At 37.7% G+C, this 17,927-nt stretch overlaps 1 protein-coding gene across 11 annotated transcripts in view; it reads left to right on the top strand.

Moving 5' to 3' along the window:
• CSTPP1 (centriolar satellite-associated tubulin polyglutamylase complex regulator 1) overlaps positions 1-17,927 on the top strand; it is a 226,441-nt gene that overhangs the window by 32,344 nt on the left and 176,170 nt on the right. For 10 of the 11 annotated variants that reach the window (XM_037999404.2, XM_007999816.3, XM_007999806.3 and 7 more), the window contains exon 2: positions 15,995-16,097. In XM_037999404.2, the coding sequence (XP_037855332.1) occupies positions 15,995-16,097 (103 nt within the window). Of the gene's footprint in view, positions 1-15,993; positions 16,098-17,927 lie in introns of those variants that run through there. The other variant, XM_073016691.1, reaches the window with a different exon arrangement.

The following is a 17,927-nucleotide window of genomic DNA, read 5'->3' as shown; positions in this document are numbered from 1 at the left end:
TGTATTATTCTGTTTCATTGATGTGTGCTTTTACAATTAAAAATTTTAAACTATATATAAAGGAGAAAGGTAAGTTAACTAAATATTCACATTTACCAATAAATAGACCATTGGAAATAAGATACTTTTGAGTTAGTTAAAACACAGAGCTTTATACTGGGACATCTGCAAGGAAATTGGTCTCTTCCGTTTCTTGGATGTAATATAATCTGGTGTAATCTTTCTGGAGAGTAATCTGACAATACATAACAGGAGCCATAAAAATGAGCATATCTTTTGATCCTAGAGCATATTTTTTGATTCCTACTTCTGGGAATATATCCTAAGGAAGTAACTCAAAAGAGAAAAGAAATTTGCTTGTGCAAATATATTTATAGCCACATTATTTTAAAGAGAAAACTGAAAATAATCCAAAAAGAATTCTGTATTTAAGCATTGTTTTAAAATGCAGTAATACATTGATCTTCTAATTTTTTTTTTTAAGTATTGCTGGATGTGGTGGCTCATGCCAGTAATCTCAACACTTTGGGGGGCCAGGGCAGGAGGATTGCTTGAGCCTAGGAGTTTGAGACCACCCTGGGCAACACAGTGAGACCCTGTCTCTGCAAAAACTTAAAAAAAAATTAGCCAGGTGTAGTGGTGTGGCACCTGTGGTCCTAGCTCCTTCAGAGGCTGAGATAGGAGGATAGTGTGAGCCTGGGAGGTTGAGGCTGCAGTGAGCTGTGATTGTGCCACTGCACTTCAGCCTGAGCAACAGAGCGAGACCCTGTCTCAAAAAGAAAAAAGCTAGGTGACCTAATAAGATTGCCATCAGCTTCATCCTTTTATAATCTCAAGAAAATGAAATTGAAAGTAAAGTTTCTTTTATCTTTTTCCTGTAGCACCATTCAAATTCTCCTGCTCAGCTTAATATTTTTCTTCAACTTGGTCCCTCTAACAAGACCTTCTACTGGGTCATTTTGTTTTGGAAAGACAAAGTATGAATTTAGAGAAGTAGAAGAGAGTATAGTAATTTTTTCCCCTTATCTATTTATAGTAAACATTATAGAAGCAAAATATTTACTTACACTTAATTAGGTTTCCAGATTGTCCTGGAGAGTAGAATATCCTACTCCATGATCTAGTGAGGAAATTAAGTTGGAGGTTAAATACCTTGCATAATACCCCAAAGAAATAGGACAGGGATTAGAGACCAGGTCTTATATAATGAGACCCCCTTGCTAGGGCCATTGAGCATCGGTACCTGTCTGCGGGATGGCAGTGCAGGGCTGGGATCAATTCTCTGTTTAAGAGCAAGTCTGAAGGTCAGTCCTTTCCTTTTTGAGCTGGGTTATTTGAGCGGTGCAGTGTACACTTTCTGAAGAGATTTCTGGAAGCAATTGCAGAAGTTTCTTATACAGGATAGAATCTGACCTAAGCTGTCCAAAGAGAAATGGCCCTTAGAAGTTATGCTTCCCCTTTGCTACCTCATATTTTATGTGCTGCCTCTCATTTGTTCCTTTTCCTCTCTAGTTCAAAATGCAGGATCTGAGAAGGAAACGGAGCTGTCATCAGTTCTAAACCTGAACAGAATGTTTCCTCAGTTAGTAAATGGAAAAATTATTGTTAAAAATCTTCATGTAGGTTTGTGAAATACCAAGACATTGATTTGTGGTCTAGTTTGCAATCATGATAATTATATTTATATTAATTAGTACTAATCATAATCATTTTAAAGTTTCTGAATTTCTCTATCCTAATTCTGTGATTCAGTGGAAAATATACTCAAGAGACTAAGGTTCAAGTTTCTGCCCTACCACTTAACAACTGTGTGACCTTGGGTAGTTTCTTCATTGGTAAAATGGAAATAATAATCCCAGCCTTATCTGACTCCTAGGTTTGTTGTAAGGTTCAATGAGATAATGTATGTGAAAGTATTTGGTAAACTTTCAAGAGCAATACAAATGTTTTTGTTGAAGTTATGAAAGTCATTACCCTGTTTAAAACACAGTAAGCATTGAAGATGTCAGTATGTCTCTTAAGATTCTAAAATAGTGTCAAGAAATTTTCTATCCTATCCTAGCATGTACTAATCTAGGTCTATGAATCGGCCAAGGAGCCCTCTGATTGGTTGCTTGCCAGATATATTAGTCTGATCCCATCATTTATACTTTCTGGAAAATATATAGATGCTTTATGTTAGGTTTGTCTGCATACAACAGAGAAACCTAAAATACTGTGGTTTAAACAGATAGAAGATTATTTCTCTTTTCATGGAAAAGAAGTCAGAAAATAGGTAGTCCACAGCTGGTAGGGTATACTCCAAGGTTTCATCAGGACACAAACATCTATTTTTCTGTGCCAGCATCCTCACCATAGATTCCATTCTTTACCCCATGACCCATGAGGACTGTAGGAACTCCTTTTTATCCCTTGGGATAAATAAAGAGTATCTCTCAACTGAATCAGTCCCATTTAAGTACTTTCTAGAAAATCCACACAGTATTTTGCTTACATTTTATAACTGAATCACTTGACTAAACACTAGCTACAAGAGAAGCTTAGAAATTAATATTTATGCCAGTGACCATGAACCCAGGTATGTATATATACTGGAGGATGTATGTGTGTGTGTGTGTGTCTGTGCGTGTTGAAGAGGGTAGTTTATAACCGAAAACATTCATATTTTTACATAATGCTGTGGCAGAGACTTCAAGTTGCCAACTTCAGTGGCCTCTTCTTCGTTAGAAACATTCTTGCAATTTTGGCCAGGCATGGTGGCTCACACCTGTTATCCCAGTGCTTTGGGAAACTGAGGTGGGAAGATCGCTTGAGGCTAGAAGTTTGAGACTACCCTGGGCAATATAGCAAGACCCTGTCTCTACCAACAAACAAAAACAAAAAACTAGCTGGGTTTGCTGGTGCACACCTGTAGTCCCAGCTACTCCAGGAGGCTGAGGCAGGAGGATTTCTTGAGCCCAACTGCAGAGGTTGCAGTGAGCTATGATTGCACCACTGCACTCCACTGTGGGCAACAGAGCAAGACCTTGTCTCAAAAATGAAACAGGCCTGGTACAGTGGCTCACGCCTGTAATCCCAGCACTTTGGGAGGCCGAGGTGAGCGGATTGCTTGAAGCCAAGAGTTTGAGACCAGCCTGTCCAAGATGGTGCAATCCCATCTCTACTAAAAATACAAAAATTAGCTGGGCGTAGTCGTGGGCGCCTGTAATCCCAGCTACTTGGGAGGCTGAGGCAGGAGAATCACTTGAACCTGGGAGGCAGAGATTGCAGTGAGCAGAGACCTTGCCATTGCACTCTGGCCTGGGCAACAGAGTGAGACTCCATCTCTAAAAAAACAAAAAAAAGAAACAGGCCAGGCACGGTGACTCACGCCTGTAATCCCAGCACTTTGGGAGGCCGAGGTGGGTGGATCACTTGAGATCAGGAGTTTGAGACCAGCCTGGCCAACATGGTGAAACCCAGTCTATACCAAGAAACAAAACAAAACAAAACAAAAATTAGCTGGGTGTGGTGGTGTGCACCTGCAGTCCCAGCTACTTGGGAGGCTGAGGTGGGAGGCTTGCTTGAACCTGGGAGGTAGAGGTTGCAGTGAGCTGAGATAATGCTGCTGCATTCCAGTCTGGGTGACAGAGTAAAACTCTGTCTCAAAAAAAAAAAAAAGAAAAAAAAAAACCACACACACACACACACAAAATACTCCAATTTTTACCTGGAGATTGGAGAAATTGGGGAAGAAACCGAAGAAACTATATTTCCTTATAAAATAAAAATTGAAGAAGAAAAAAGACTGGGTGCAGCGGCTCACACCTATAATCCCAGCACTTTGGGAGGCTGAGGCAGGAGGATTGCTTGAGCCCAGGAGTTTGACACCAGCCTGGATGACATAGTGAGACCCTGTCTCTACAAAAAATTTAAAAATTAGCCAGGCATGGTGGTGTACGCTTGTAATCCCAGCTACTCAGGAGGCTGAGGTAGGAGGATCTCTTGAGCCTGGGAGGTCAAGGCTGCAGTGAGCCATGATCACACCACTGCACTCCAGCCTGGGCAACAGAGCATGACCCTCTCTCAAAAAATTTTTTAAAGTTAAAAAAGAAAATATATTTCTGTAGTGCAATACCAAAGTGATTTGTGCAGGGAAAACTAAAAATTCTGGAGACTTTTTAAAACTCAGCAATATTTGTATAAAGAAATATTTATAATGTGAAAACAAAATACTTCATTAAATTTTGAAAAATATGTTAAGCAAAAAAGGAAAGAAAAATGAGAAAGGAAAAATGCTAGAGATACAGGAGATACATTGGTTTAATTTTAACCCTCTTATGTATATGTATCTCTAGCTCCTTTTACTTTAGCTTTTCTCATCTCTTAGGTAATGAAAATGTTCAGTTGTTGCCGTGATTTTGCTTGCTTTGTACAAATAAAAATGTTAGCTTTGTGGTTATAGACAGAAATACGGAAAACTTTAGAGCTACTTTGAGCAAGCCCAAGAACTTTGAATCATTGAATCAAGAGGAGAAAAAATGAAGAAAATATTTCAAGTTCTTTATCTGTAAAATGATGGAGATAAACAATATGATCTGAAAGTCCTTCTACTTCTTAAGTTTTTATAATTCAGGAGCAGTGGTAAGAATAGTAATGAAGTTTCTAACTACTACTTCCAAGCTAAGTACAATCCAGAGATGCCAGTGGGACAGAATCTGTGGGAGGATGTGGAAGGACTTAAGTGATTTTAAGTCTGGGTGAAGAGGAATAGTGTGTTTAATAGAAATTGGTAAAGACAAGGAATTTTCAGGTCAGGGGGCTTAATGGTTCATCATTGTGTTTGTTACAGAGTTTTAGGAGAATGGTGGAGAAAAAGAGAAAAAGAAAATGGACTATGTGCTTCTAGGAAGAGAGATGTGAGTTCTGGCATCGTTTTCTAACATGTAGGCAGTGAACGCTCAGGGGAGCTATAGCTATAGATGAGCGTTAGGGTGTTCTTGAATGCTCTAAAATTATATGCAACCTATTATATTCATTTTTCTGTGAGAAAGCAGTTGTAGCTTTAATCAGATTCTTATCATAAGCTAACAAAGCCACTTGCTCTTAAAAATGAATAATAAAGACTTTAAATGATTAAAAATGGAGAAAAAGTGACACAAAAGTGACACTTCAGTGTTCCTGCAGTGGGTGAATATAGTCATTGTGATATTTTCAGAGTCAGCTAGGTTTCAGTCACACGCACGCACACACACACACACACAAAATGAGAGAAATGTATAGAATCATGGGGAATTTGCTGTACAGTTTTGGGTTTTGGCTTGCTATTATTAGCTGCACCTTGGCATGTTACATAACCTCCCTAAGCCTCAATTTCCTCTGCTATAAAATAAGGATAAAAGTACTTTAAATGGTGGTTGTGAAAATTAGAGACAATGTAAGTTGAGTACATAGTACAGTGCTTGGCACAGAATAGGTATTTGGTAACCCTCTCCCCACATGAGTTTTTAAAGTTTCTGTATTTACTTTAGGGCCCTTATTGTAAACAGTCATCCATCAGTATATGCAGGGGGTTAGTTCCAGGTTGTACCAAAATCTGTGCATACTCAAGTCCTGCAGTTGGCCCTGTGGAACCCGAATCTATGAGAAGTTGGGCCTCCCTATACATGGGTTTTCCTTCCTGAGAATACTAAAGATTTGGTTGAATACTTTGAGATTTGGTTGGAAAAAAATCCTGGCTTTTAAGTGGACCCAAGCTATTCAAATCCATATTGTTCAAGGGTCAACTGTATTTCACTTTGAAGGACTGGTCCTCAGCGACTTCATCTTCTGAACTACTCACTGATGCTCACACTCAAGAAGACCATATCTTATTAAGTGGTTAGTTTAGAGGCTCTTTCCCATGCAGATTTGCAAGCGGAGTGTGTAAAAATCACACATTGCACTTGTTGCCTGGCAGCACGTGTCCCTGAGTGGTAGTACATGGCTTGCATTGTAATGTTATCAGTGCTGGGGCCAGCTGGCTAGACATGTACTGCCACATGGGCTAAGGACTCCATTCCTCAACAAAACAGCAGCCAGCACTAGGGTTAACAGAAAATGACAAACCAGGCATGGATGAGGGAGGCGCCAGCACAGCAGCGGGATATCCTTTGATTTGCTTCTGTTATTTGCATGTCTCTCTTGTGATGTCTGTGAAATGTTTAGAATGACAGAGTTTTTAAAAGACCTGCTGACTCCGCCTGAAAAATGTGAAAAACCTCCCGTTTAGAGACCTATTATGTCCAGCTAGCCTGCATTTTCTATATCTTTTTCTTTATTTTTTATTAATGCAAACATTTGCATGAAGACAGAACCTTTGTTTCTTAAAGAGTTCATCTGCTCCTGCTGCTTACTGGCCCTGCCACGCAAGAGCACAACAGAATCTTTGTTAGGCTTTCAGCAAAGCTGTTTATGGACGGTGGCTTACTGAGGACTGCTTCCTGTGCTGTGTGCTTCCATTTTGTCTAAAAAGAAAAAAAGAAAATAGTTCTTAGGAGTGAAAAGAATTTGGACTTTCTTTTATTCAAGTCCTGGATGTTGAAATGACAAGTATCCCCCAAATTTGTGAGGAACTGGTAATTGCATCGAATGCATTTTTTCACTTTACCTTGAACATAATGAGGCTCTTAGTAACAATAGAAGGAACAAGTGCCTTCTCATTGGACTGGAGAGAAGGAACAGTAAAAAGACAACAGAAAGAGTGGTTGAGAACAGAACAAAAGTGGCTTCCAGTAAGAACCCTAACGTTGTAATAGAATGTGTTTTGGTATTTAGTGTTTCCCACCTGGGAGGCACAGTCCTAAAGTGGTTGAGTTGAATAAAGAACAGCATCACAGTTTATAAATAGTGGATACAGCTTGTATGTTCATTCAGTAAATATTTGAATGTCTACCATGTGGAAGACACTGAATGGTCCTGAGTGTTAAAGGAAATAAAATATAAATGAGTATGGTGCCTATCTTGAAGGATCAGGATATCCAACAAAGAAGATAACATATGTATAACAGAAATAACTATATATCAAGGTAGAAAGTGCCACTGGAAATATTTAAAATAGTTGTTTAGAGAGTTCAGGAAAAGGAACGATCACTTCTGGCTAGGACAGAATCAGGGAAAGGTTCATGAAGAAGGTGGCATTTGAGTTGGGCCTGGCAGGAAAGGTAGGTTTGAACATTGCAACATTCCTAAAAGCGATGAGTCAAAAGTTTTGTTGGTCTAGTAAAACAGATCCAAAGTATGTTTTTATCGGGTACTTTGGTGGTGTTTTTATACCATTAATTTAGATGATATGTTAAGTGTTAGTATGAGTTTTCTGTGTAAACTAAACTGGGGCCGCTCTGTCTAGCCTATTCTGTTCCAACCCTTTGCCCCATATGGTTTTTGTGCACTTTGGCCTAGGCCTTTTTGTATCTGTAAATGTCTACAATAGCATCCTTTAAAAACTTTCAAAACAAAAATAGAAACTCTAAGGGATTATTGAGCATTATTACAGCTATATCCCATAAACAGTATGTGGAGATAGTTCTTAGTGGGGATTTGACATGTGAGACTCTTATTTGAAAAAGAATCTCCACCTTCGTGCAGAGCCACATCAACCACAAGAGAGAGGATAGGGAATTCTAAGCCCGTGAGTTTTCAGTTACTTTAAATTAGAACTTTTCTGTATCTTTTTGTCATTAGAAAAAATGAGATCCTGTTACTGTTAGTTCAGTTGTTGTGAAAGCCAACTAATTTTTATGTAATATTTTTAATGTAAAACACCAAGCAAATGATTAAATTGTTGTATTAGTATCTTATTGCATTAATATCACTGATCTGTATATTCATAGTTAAATTGCATATTACCAATTAATATTAATCTGTACATTTAATAATAATTGATAAATACATGGTTTACCCCCAAAGGCTATACTTTTTTGTTGTTTTTTTTAAAGAGACAGGAGTCCTACTATGTTGGGCTTGAACTCCTGGGCTCAAGGGATCCTCCTGCCTCAGCCTCCTGAGTAACTGGGACCACAGGCATGCACCACCATGCCTGGCTGCAAGACTACAACTCGCGCTATAGCGCAATTAATTTTCACCTTGTAATTTTATTACTTCCCTGTTTGACAACATTATGAGTGGCATATGATTTACTACGTGTTTAGCAATTTATGGGATTTTGTTTTTTACCCATGATACTTTCTGGAAAATAGTTATGTGAATGTTTATGGCATTGACTTGATAGCTATACTGCTGTATGAGTAACTATTTTTGCAAAGTTATTGCCATGACAAATATTACTTAGGTTCTTCATATGTCCCTTAGATTGTAACTGTGGGAAAGTTAAGTGCTACTTTAGATTTCTCTGGTGTTCAGGACGTACATTTTGTTATGGTCAGCTAGCTGAGTGCTTTAAGTTTGAACTTCTATGAAAATCTCCTTGAAAAAAAAAAAAAAAAGAGGCTGGGTGCGGTGGCTCACGCCTGTAATCTCAGCACTTTGGGAGGCCAAGGCAGGCAGATCACCTGAGGTCAAGAGTTCGAGATCAGTCTGGCCAACATGGTGAAACCCTGTCTCTACTAAAAGTACAAAAATTAGCCGAGCATGGTGGCGGGCGCTGTAATCCCAGCTACTCAGGAGGCTGAGGCAGGAGAATCACTTGAATCCTGGAGGCAGAGGTTGCAGTGAACCAAGATCGCGCCACTACACTCCAACCTGGGTGACAACAGCGAGACTCCGACTTAAAAAACAAAAAAAAGATTCTGTAGTTTCTGGCACTTGCAATTGTAGGACTCCAACCTACAAATGCTGTATTATTATGAGATTTAGGGTGGAAATACTGAGGCAGTAGGATTTAAACACTTACCCTTAATTGACATCCCAAAGCTATAAAAAACAAAACAAAACAAAAAAACAGCAACAAAAAAAACAGTTTTAGGAAGGAGAAGGGAGGAGGGGAGGATTAATGGTTGACCAGAGACTGTTTTGAATGTCAAGGCACTCAGCTTTGCACAGCTATTAACCAGTACAATACCCCTTTTGGCTGAGGGAAATAGACTTTAGTTTTTCATCCTCCACTTAACATAAAGATCTTTAGTCACCTCTTGTTTTCTGGTTGTCACAGGTAATGTTAGCATATGTGTAATGCTTTGTTTGCCTCTGGCGTGTCTTTTAGTATTTGAGTTTGACTAGCCATATAGCAGCACTTCAGTGGTTTGGATGTATAGATGCAATGTATTGCTTTTGTCTGTTTTATAATTAACAATTATAAAATAAAAGATCGTTCCTTAATTTGCAAATTTGTTCTCAGAAAGTTCCGTTTGATACATGTCATACTGCATGGCTCTTTAAAGGTGGCAGTATCATGCAGTAGACTGGAATATAGGATAATAGGCTTATACACTTGGAGTAGAGAAGGCCTTTTTGAATAGGACAAATAGCACACCAAAAAAAGCCACAGATACATTATTTTGACTGTATCAACATTTAAAAGTTCTGTAAAATGAAAGATACCACAGACAAGTTAAAAGAAAACCATGAAGTAGATGTATGTATTTGTGACATGTATAGAATTATCTACAATTCAAGAAGAAGAAAAAAAGACAACCAGAGAAGAAAATAGGCAAAGGATAAGAAATACAAATAAACATGAAAATGTGCTTAACTTTATTTGTAATCAAGAAAAGTAAAATTAAAACAACAGAGAAAAGCTATTTTCTAACTATTAAATTGGCAAAATTATAAAGCATTAGGCCAAGGATAGTGAAAATAGATACTCATATGACTGGTAGCGTGCAAATTGGAATAACTAATTTGTAAAAGCAATTGTCTATCTCTGGTAAACATGAAGATATCCTGTGTATCCTATGAAATGCCAATTCCATCTTGAGGTATTTACCTTAGAAAAACTCTTGCACATATGTACAGGGAAACACGTACAAGAGTGTTCAACCCAGCCCATTTATTATAGTGAAAACATGGAAACAACCTAAATGTTTATCAATAGGGAAATATTTACCATTGGGAACTATCAAAAGGGTAAGTAGGTTCCATTTTGTTTTATAAAAGATCTCCAGACATTGTTGAATAAAAAAAAAAAAAAAAGATACAGAAAAGTATATATCATACACTTAAAAACAACTTAAAGCATGAAAACAAAACAAGCTCACAAGCCGTATTTCTTTATTTTTGAAAATATGCACCCCAAACTGATAATAGTTGTTACCTGTGGGAACTGGAATTAGTCTTTAGCTTTGTCTGTATTGTTTAAACTTTTAAAAATTATTATGTTTAACTAGAAATAAACATTTTCTAAAATTTAAAGATCATACTAATACTTTGATTTACCAATTTAAGCTTCTTAATACTATAAAGTATTAACAGTGAAGAGCCAGCAATTTCTAGATAATACAACGTAAGATGGGGCACATTGTAGGTTTTTGGATTTTTCTTGTTTTGCTTTCATTTTTGGTTTTGAGAGGTAGTGGGGTGAATGGAAGAATATGGGCTTTGGAGTCAAATCTAAGTTTGAATCCAAGCTCTGCCATTTATTTAGACTTTGGGCAGGTTTGTTAACCTCTCTAAGTTTTAAAAAAAATGCTGTTACCTATGTTCGTTGGGTTGTGTAAGAATTACATGTGCTAGTTTTCCTCATTTCCCCCCTTCCCTTTGGTTAAGGGAAATTGGTCTAGTGTGGTCTAAGATCAAAGATGGTCTCGTATGGATGACAAAATGTTTCACAAGAACACACAATATCCTTGGACCAGGATATACCAGTAAAGATGGAGGATGTAAATAATTAATTTTAGAGGTCTATTAACTTTTTAAACCATTAAGCTATCTATTTGTACCTCACAAGATCAAATACTAGATTACGTTAGTGATTTATAAATGATATTGAACTTGAAACTTCTAAGTAGTTTACATGACAGGTTGTTGATTAACAGGTTTACTTTTTTTATCTTAGAGAGCATTTTAATTTAGTTCAGCAAACATTTATTTGTGCCATCCAGGATCTCAATCTCCAGAGGCCTCATAGACCAAAATATGTCTCAAAAGGAAGGGAGGAAAACTCTATGTATTTATCAATTTATTTATCAAACTCTGGCAAGGGAGGAAAAAGTTGAGTATATGTATATACTCTGCTTTTCACTTGTACTGCTATTGCCTATGTGTGCATTTGTTAATATCATATATAGCAATTCATGTGAAGATTTTTTTCCAGTGAGACTTACTTATTCTAGTATTAGGACTCTGTATTAAATAATAATTTTTTAAAAAGAGTGCTCTAACTAATGTTAAGGTGGAAATTCTAGACCCTTCAAGCAAAAATTTCCAAATAGGACCCCTTATCATTTAATTGTGAAATAAACAACTAACACTTTGATGGTATTTATGCTTGGGAAGAGAGTAAAAAGAAATAGTTTTGGATTTTCCCCATATAAATGAGGGCCTGCCGAGTAATTAGCAGTTAATAAATGAATGCTTCCTACAAGTTTAAAGGCCATACCTGAAATGGGTATATGATGATGTATATTTTTATAGTTGTAGGTTTTATATATCCCAAGAATCTTTGAAGATAATCTAAACATCTTGGTTTGAAGAGCAGAACTTTCAATAAGGAGGTAAAGGGCTAATATTGTTTGAGCACTTACTATGTGGCAAGCACTATTCTAAGATGATTACACAGATTATTTTATTTAATCTTCACCACAGTCTTCTGTGGTAGGTACTAGTATTGCCCAATTTTATAGAAAAGGGCAGAGATATAAGGTAATTATTATATAAAATCACACAGTCAGTAAATGACAGAGCTAGAAATCAAATCCAGGTTCAGTTGGTCAAGAGCCCATGTTCTTAACCATTGCAGTAAAAATTATTATGCTGTTTTAATCTATAGAGTCAGCATATAGCAATATTAATATAATCATTGACATGTTACCTTTTGCATATATTGAATGTTTTCTAAAGAAGTAGTTTATTATCAGACATATTCTTAGAATCATACCCATTTTATAGCAGGATTGACAGTGTTATAAAGAGATTATGTGATCAACATGGGGTGAGTCAACAGAACCAAGAAGTTTCTGATCCACAGTTGCCTTCACTTGCTAGGTTCAAGTAAGGATCATATAGTGTTTACTTACATTTGCCATAGATTTTTCAGTATAGCATGATGAAATTCTAAATGCTTATTTCAGACAGTGATACTCTCTGAGCAAGACATGGACGATTGGGCATTAGAGTGAATTTTAGGACACTAGATCATAGGTACATGTTAGAAAACTTAATCCTCCTCTTGTTATGGAACTCATGGCAAAGCCAAAGAGGAAAAGCCTGTCTTAAATGCTTTTCCTTTTCCAAGAGGGCAGCTAAGGTGCCCAGATATCTTTGCCCTCCAGGGATGCAGGTGTGCTGTTTTTATTCTTTAATCATTCACGTAAATTAAAGCCTATTCCTTTGCATTAAAAAAAAATGTAAAATGACACTCTCCATGTTTTATTGCCAGGAAAGAGCTTTGAACTTCTGTCTCATTGAAGTTTGATAAACTAAGGATTTTCCAGTGTTGGGTGGTACCCTTAACCACAGAGGGAACATTAGACTGATAAGAGCTGCAGGTGAAGGATACCACCAGGGCACAGCAATTAGGGAGAGCTTTGCATTTGGCTGTTGGCTGGTGTAAAACTCTCTCCAGAGAGGAACTTTTCTTCTTAGCTTCTTCCCTTCACCCACACATAAAAAGAACACCAGGGCTTTCTGTTTCTACTTTGTGAACTAGGAATGGATGGGATGGTTCTTTTCAAGAAACTTTCAAATTTAGGGACAAGTTCTAACTTCACACCATGCTGATTGGTATGAAGGTGAGGGGACAGGACAGACAGACATACACACACATATAAATTCACATGGACCCAAATGGACCGTATCTCTCAGGTGATTTTACTATTAACATACATTCCTGCCTTTGTGCACTGTGTAAAATAAAGATAATTTTTAAAGTGTTAATGGTGAGGCAGTGTGTTAAGAGAATGGGTTTTTGGTATCAGGTAAACCTTGGTTCAAATCTTGGCTTCTCTTCCCACTAGCTGTGTAAATTATTTTAATTTTGTAAGTTTCAGTTCTTCCACTTGTAAAAATAGAAGTCTAAGAATAACTATTATAGTATTGTATTTGGAACAAATAGAATAAAGCATATGAAACAATTAGTACAATACTGTGTCTGTCACATTGTTGTTTAATAAATTGTACAAGTACTCAAAAATGGTAGCTGTTATTATTTATAATATGAAATGAAATATCTGGAAGATAAATGTTAAACATGCATGGTCCAATATATTTCTTTCTTTTCTTTTTTATATTTTTGGTATAAAGTCTATTTTCCAGAAAATTCCTCCTTTTTTTTTTTTTTTTCTTCTAGAAGGACAAAAGTACTTTGATTTTTACTGCTCTGAAAATATTTCTCCTGTAAAGGGCTTTCACATTAACTTTGAGTCCCTGGAGCTAGGGAGGAGGAGAAGCAGGATTTGCTTCTAAGTACAGCTCTTTCATTTCTACCATCAAAAAGAAGAAAAAAAAAAATCCTGTACTAGCCTTAGGTAGAGCTAAGTCATAAAAGGCCGTATAGCCCAAGGAAGGAATCTTTTTGTAAGATCAGGATAAACCCATAGAAGAAAGGAAGGAGAACACAGAGGTGAAAATGCAGCTGATTTTAATGTTTCCCTGGCCATTTTTCCCTCCCAATTTAATATACACCTAATTATAATTATTATATTTTGAAAACAGTGTCAGAAATTGGCAGGTATTATCTTACAGCTTCACTCTCAGTTTTGGCCATTTCTTAAAGAAACAGTTTTCTAGTTGGATGAACTGTTGAGTTGAGGAACTGATTTTGTTTTTACCCCTTTTTGGGTGGGGTTGGGGGTGGGCAGTCAGGGTTTGCAGTGACTGATAGTTGTTAGTTTGGGGAAGCACTCATTTAGATAAAACAAGTCACAGAATGTAAACAGGCCATCCATCTGGACTTTAGGCTGCTGGGAACGTGGTGAAACCTTAGTCACTGTGATCATTATGGTCGAGTGAAGACTCTTGAACTCAGGTTGGCAGATAAACTTACTTGTTTTATGAGCTTCACTAGACTACTAGGACTTCAGAAATAGTTTTTTGAAATACCAGTATTTATAAATTTTAGGTAATTCCTTCATATTTTCCTGAGGAATGAAACTGTGAAAGAAGTAAATGTCTGCTTTGGCAGCAACTTCATGAAATTGCTTTTTGGAAGGATACTCATCACTTAGGGTTTTTTGTTCTCACTGCTCCAGATGAAAGTATTTGTCTGAATTTTTTATGGTAAACGGGGACACTGAATTGGAAGCGTCCGTGTAAAGTTTGTCAGGATACCACTGTCATACCTAAGGACAAAATTCAGAGAAGGGGAAGAAGTATTTGAGTATCTGACATCTAAGAAGTTCTGGCCTATGTTGTTTACTGAAGTAAACTCCCAATAATGCCATTTGAGATAGGCTTTTAAGGAAACATTATCAATCACGTACTATGCACCAAGCACATAGTGGTGTTTTACCTGTATTATCTTACTTATTTCTCATAACCCTATAATGTAAGTATCATTATTACCCCCATTTTACCATGAAGAATAGGCTTGAAGAGTAATTTGTTTATGGTCACGTAGCTAGGAAGCGGCAGAGCTCAGAATGGAGCTCTCAACTCTCTATAGTCTAAAGCCCAAGTTCTTAACCAGTGATTCTTAAACTTAAGAGTACATAAGAAGCACCAGGGGTACTTGTTAAAAATTACTGGGCTCTAGTAAGAAATTTAAGGTCACTAAATCTGGGACAGTGCCAGACTATAAAGCTGTATTTTAAACAGGGCATCCCAGGGGATTCAGATCAAGAAATTGATTGACCATATTTTGAGAAACATAGTTAAATTATATTGCTTTCCACGCTTGATAAAGAAGAAAACAGGTGCAGGCTAAGTAACTATCCAAGATTAAGCTACCAAGACAGAGCCATGATTCAAACTCAGGTCTGTCTCACTCTAATACTCATAGTTTTTATTATACGCCCATGATTAACTCACACATTTCCAACTCACAACAAATGCAGAAAACATGATATCTAATAAACCGAGCCAGACAGATTTCATGGTCTTGTTATTTACCAAAGTTAATAACTTACATACACACTAGTATTAAAATTTTCATGGTCCTTAAACTTTTTTTTTTTTTTAAATTAACTGAGTTTTCTTTTTTTTCTTTTTTGAGATGAAGTCTGACTCTGTCGCCCAGGCTGGAGTGCAATGGCATGATCTCGGCTCACTGCAACCTCCACCTCCCAGGTTCAAGCTATTCCCCTCCCATAGCTTCCTGAGTAGCTGGGATTACAGGCATATGCCACTGCGTCTGGCTAATTTTTGTGTTAGTAGAGACAGGTTTTCACCATGTTGCCAAGCTGGTCTGGAACTCCTGACCTCAAGTGATCTGCCTGCCTCAGCCTCCCAAAGTGCTGGGATTACAGGCGTGAGCCACTGTGCCTGGCCAGAGTTTTCTTTACAATCATACCATCCATGCTTCAAGCATGGAATTACAAACTCCCTGGATAAGTTTCTGATGCAGAAGTGGAAAAGAATAGGAGGTAGAAAGAAAAGAACTTCCAGATGTATCTGCTGAATGGTGCTAAATCTCCTCTTCAACCCACCGTTGTCATTGAAATGAAGAATAAAGGGTTGATGCTAATACTAACAGCCAGTCAAATGGCAATAGGTCATGTTCACATCATCTCTCAATCTATCCTTTGAAACTATAGCTCAGTTAGGGTCAGCAAGTTTGCTTTGCCTATTCGAGTCCACTGATGAAGTGTCATCAGACAGAGCCAACACTTGGATTGCCTTACACATGACCTCCTATTAGGATTGGGATCATTCTTTTTTAAATCTTTCTCTCATTTTCTCTTTCTCTCTTGCTATTTGATTACAGCTCAGCGACATGTCCTCACCTACATGGAGGATGCAGTGTGCCAGCTGCTAGAGAACAGGGAAGATATCAGCCAATATGGAATTGCCAGGTTCTTCACTGAATAGTAAGTACATGAATGTCGTACTAATACAGTGAACCCAGAGGAGGCACTTGGAAGCAGGCAGGACACTTGAGGAACAGAGTGGGACAATGCTGATTATGTAGTGGCAGTGAATGTTTAGTTTTGGTAGGTTGGTTTTGGGCCGCCCAAACATGTTTTGGATCATGCCTTTGGTGCAGCTAGTTTTGTCCAGCGATGCCTCATGAATGGTTTTGATTACAGTAGCTTAATAACTGCTTGTTTGATCTATTAGATCTGTTTCTTCAGGTTCCTCTTTTAACTTTCTCCTTTATTCAAAATATTCACTTTGATTTTCTTTAGCTGGTGTTCATCTAGCCTGTTTTTTTCATGGCTGGCTTTTCTCATGGAATTGTTTAGGCTAATGCTCCTTGCAGTTTTCTTTCTACAGGATGCTGTGCCAATCACTTAATGATTTAAGAGTATTTCTAATCAGCAAAATGAAGAGACAACCCACAGAATGGAAGAAAATATTTGCAAACTACCCATCTGACAAGGGATTAATAACCAGAATATATAAGGAGCTCAAACATCCCTATAGGAAAATATCCAATAATCCCATCAAAAAACGGACAAAAGATGTGCATAGACATTTCTCAAAACAAGACATACAAATGGCAAACAGGCATAAGCAAAGGTGCTCAACATCATTGATCATCAGAGAAATGAAAATCAAAACTACAATGAGATAACATCTCACCCCAGTTATAATGGCTTATATCCTAAAGACAGGCAATAACAAATGCTGGCAAGGATGTGGAGAAAGGGAACACTTCTACACTGTTGATGGGGATGTAAATTAGTATAACCACTATGGAGAACAGTTTGGAGGTTCCTCAAAAAACTAGGAATAGGGCTGCTGTAAGATCCAGCAGTTCCGTTGCTGGGTATATAACTAAAAGAAAGGAAATTAGTATATCGACAAATATCAGTACTCCTATGTTTGTTGCAGCACTGTTTAGAGTACTGAGATTTGGAAGCAATCTAAGTGTCCATTAACAGATGAATGGGTAAAGAAAATGTGGTACATATACACAATGGAGTATTATTCGGCCCTAAAAGAGAATGAGATCCTGTCATTTACAGCAACATGAATAGAACTGAAGATCATTATGTTAAGTGAAATAAACCAGACACAGAAAGGCAAACATTGGATGTTCTCACTTATTTGTGGGATCTAAAAATCAAAACAATTAAACTCATGGACAAAGAGAATAGAAGGATAGTTACCAGAAGTTGGGAAGGGTAGCTGGGGGCTGGGGGAAGAGGTGGGGATGGTTGATGGGTACAAAAAAAAAATAGAAAGAATGGATAAGACATGCTATTTGATAGCACAACAGGGTGACTATAGTCAGTGATAACTTAATTGTTCATTTAAAAATAACTCAAAGAGTTGGCCAGGTGCGGTGGCTCATGCCTGTAATCCCAGCACTTTGGGAGGTCAAGGCGGGTGGATCATGAGGTCAGGAGATCGAGACCATCCTGGCTAACACAGTGAAACCCTGTCTCTACTAAAAATACAAAAAATTAGCTGGGTGTGATGGTGGGCGCCTGTAGTCCCAGCTACTCGGGAGGCTCAGGCAGGAGAGTGGCGTGAACCCAGGAGGTGCAGCTTGCAGTGAGCTGAGACCGCGCCACTGCACTCCAACCTGGGTGACAGAGCGAGACTCCGTCTCAAAAAAAAAAAAAAAGGAGTATATTTAGATTGTTTGTAACACAAAGGATAAATGCTTGATGGGGTGGATACTCTATTCTCCATGATGTAACTATTTAACATTGCATGTCTGTATCAAAACATCTCATGTGCCCCCAAAA

Source organism: Chlorocebus sabaeus, chromosome 1, assembly GCF_047675955.1.
Source record: "Chlorocebus sabaeus isolate Y175 chromosome 1, mChlSab1.0.hap1, whole genome shotgun sequence".
Classification (NCBI taxonomy): domain Eukaryota; kingdom Metazoa; phylum Chordata; class Mammalia; order Primates; family Cercopithecidae; genus Chlorocebus; species Chlorocebus sabaeus.
The sequence above is the reverse complement of the archived record's forward strand: the minus strand, read 5'-3'. Positions and strand labels throughout refer to the sequence as shown.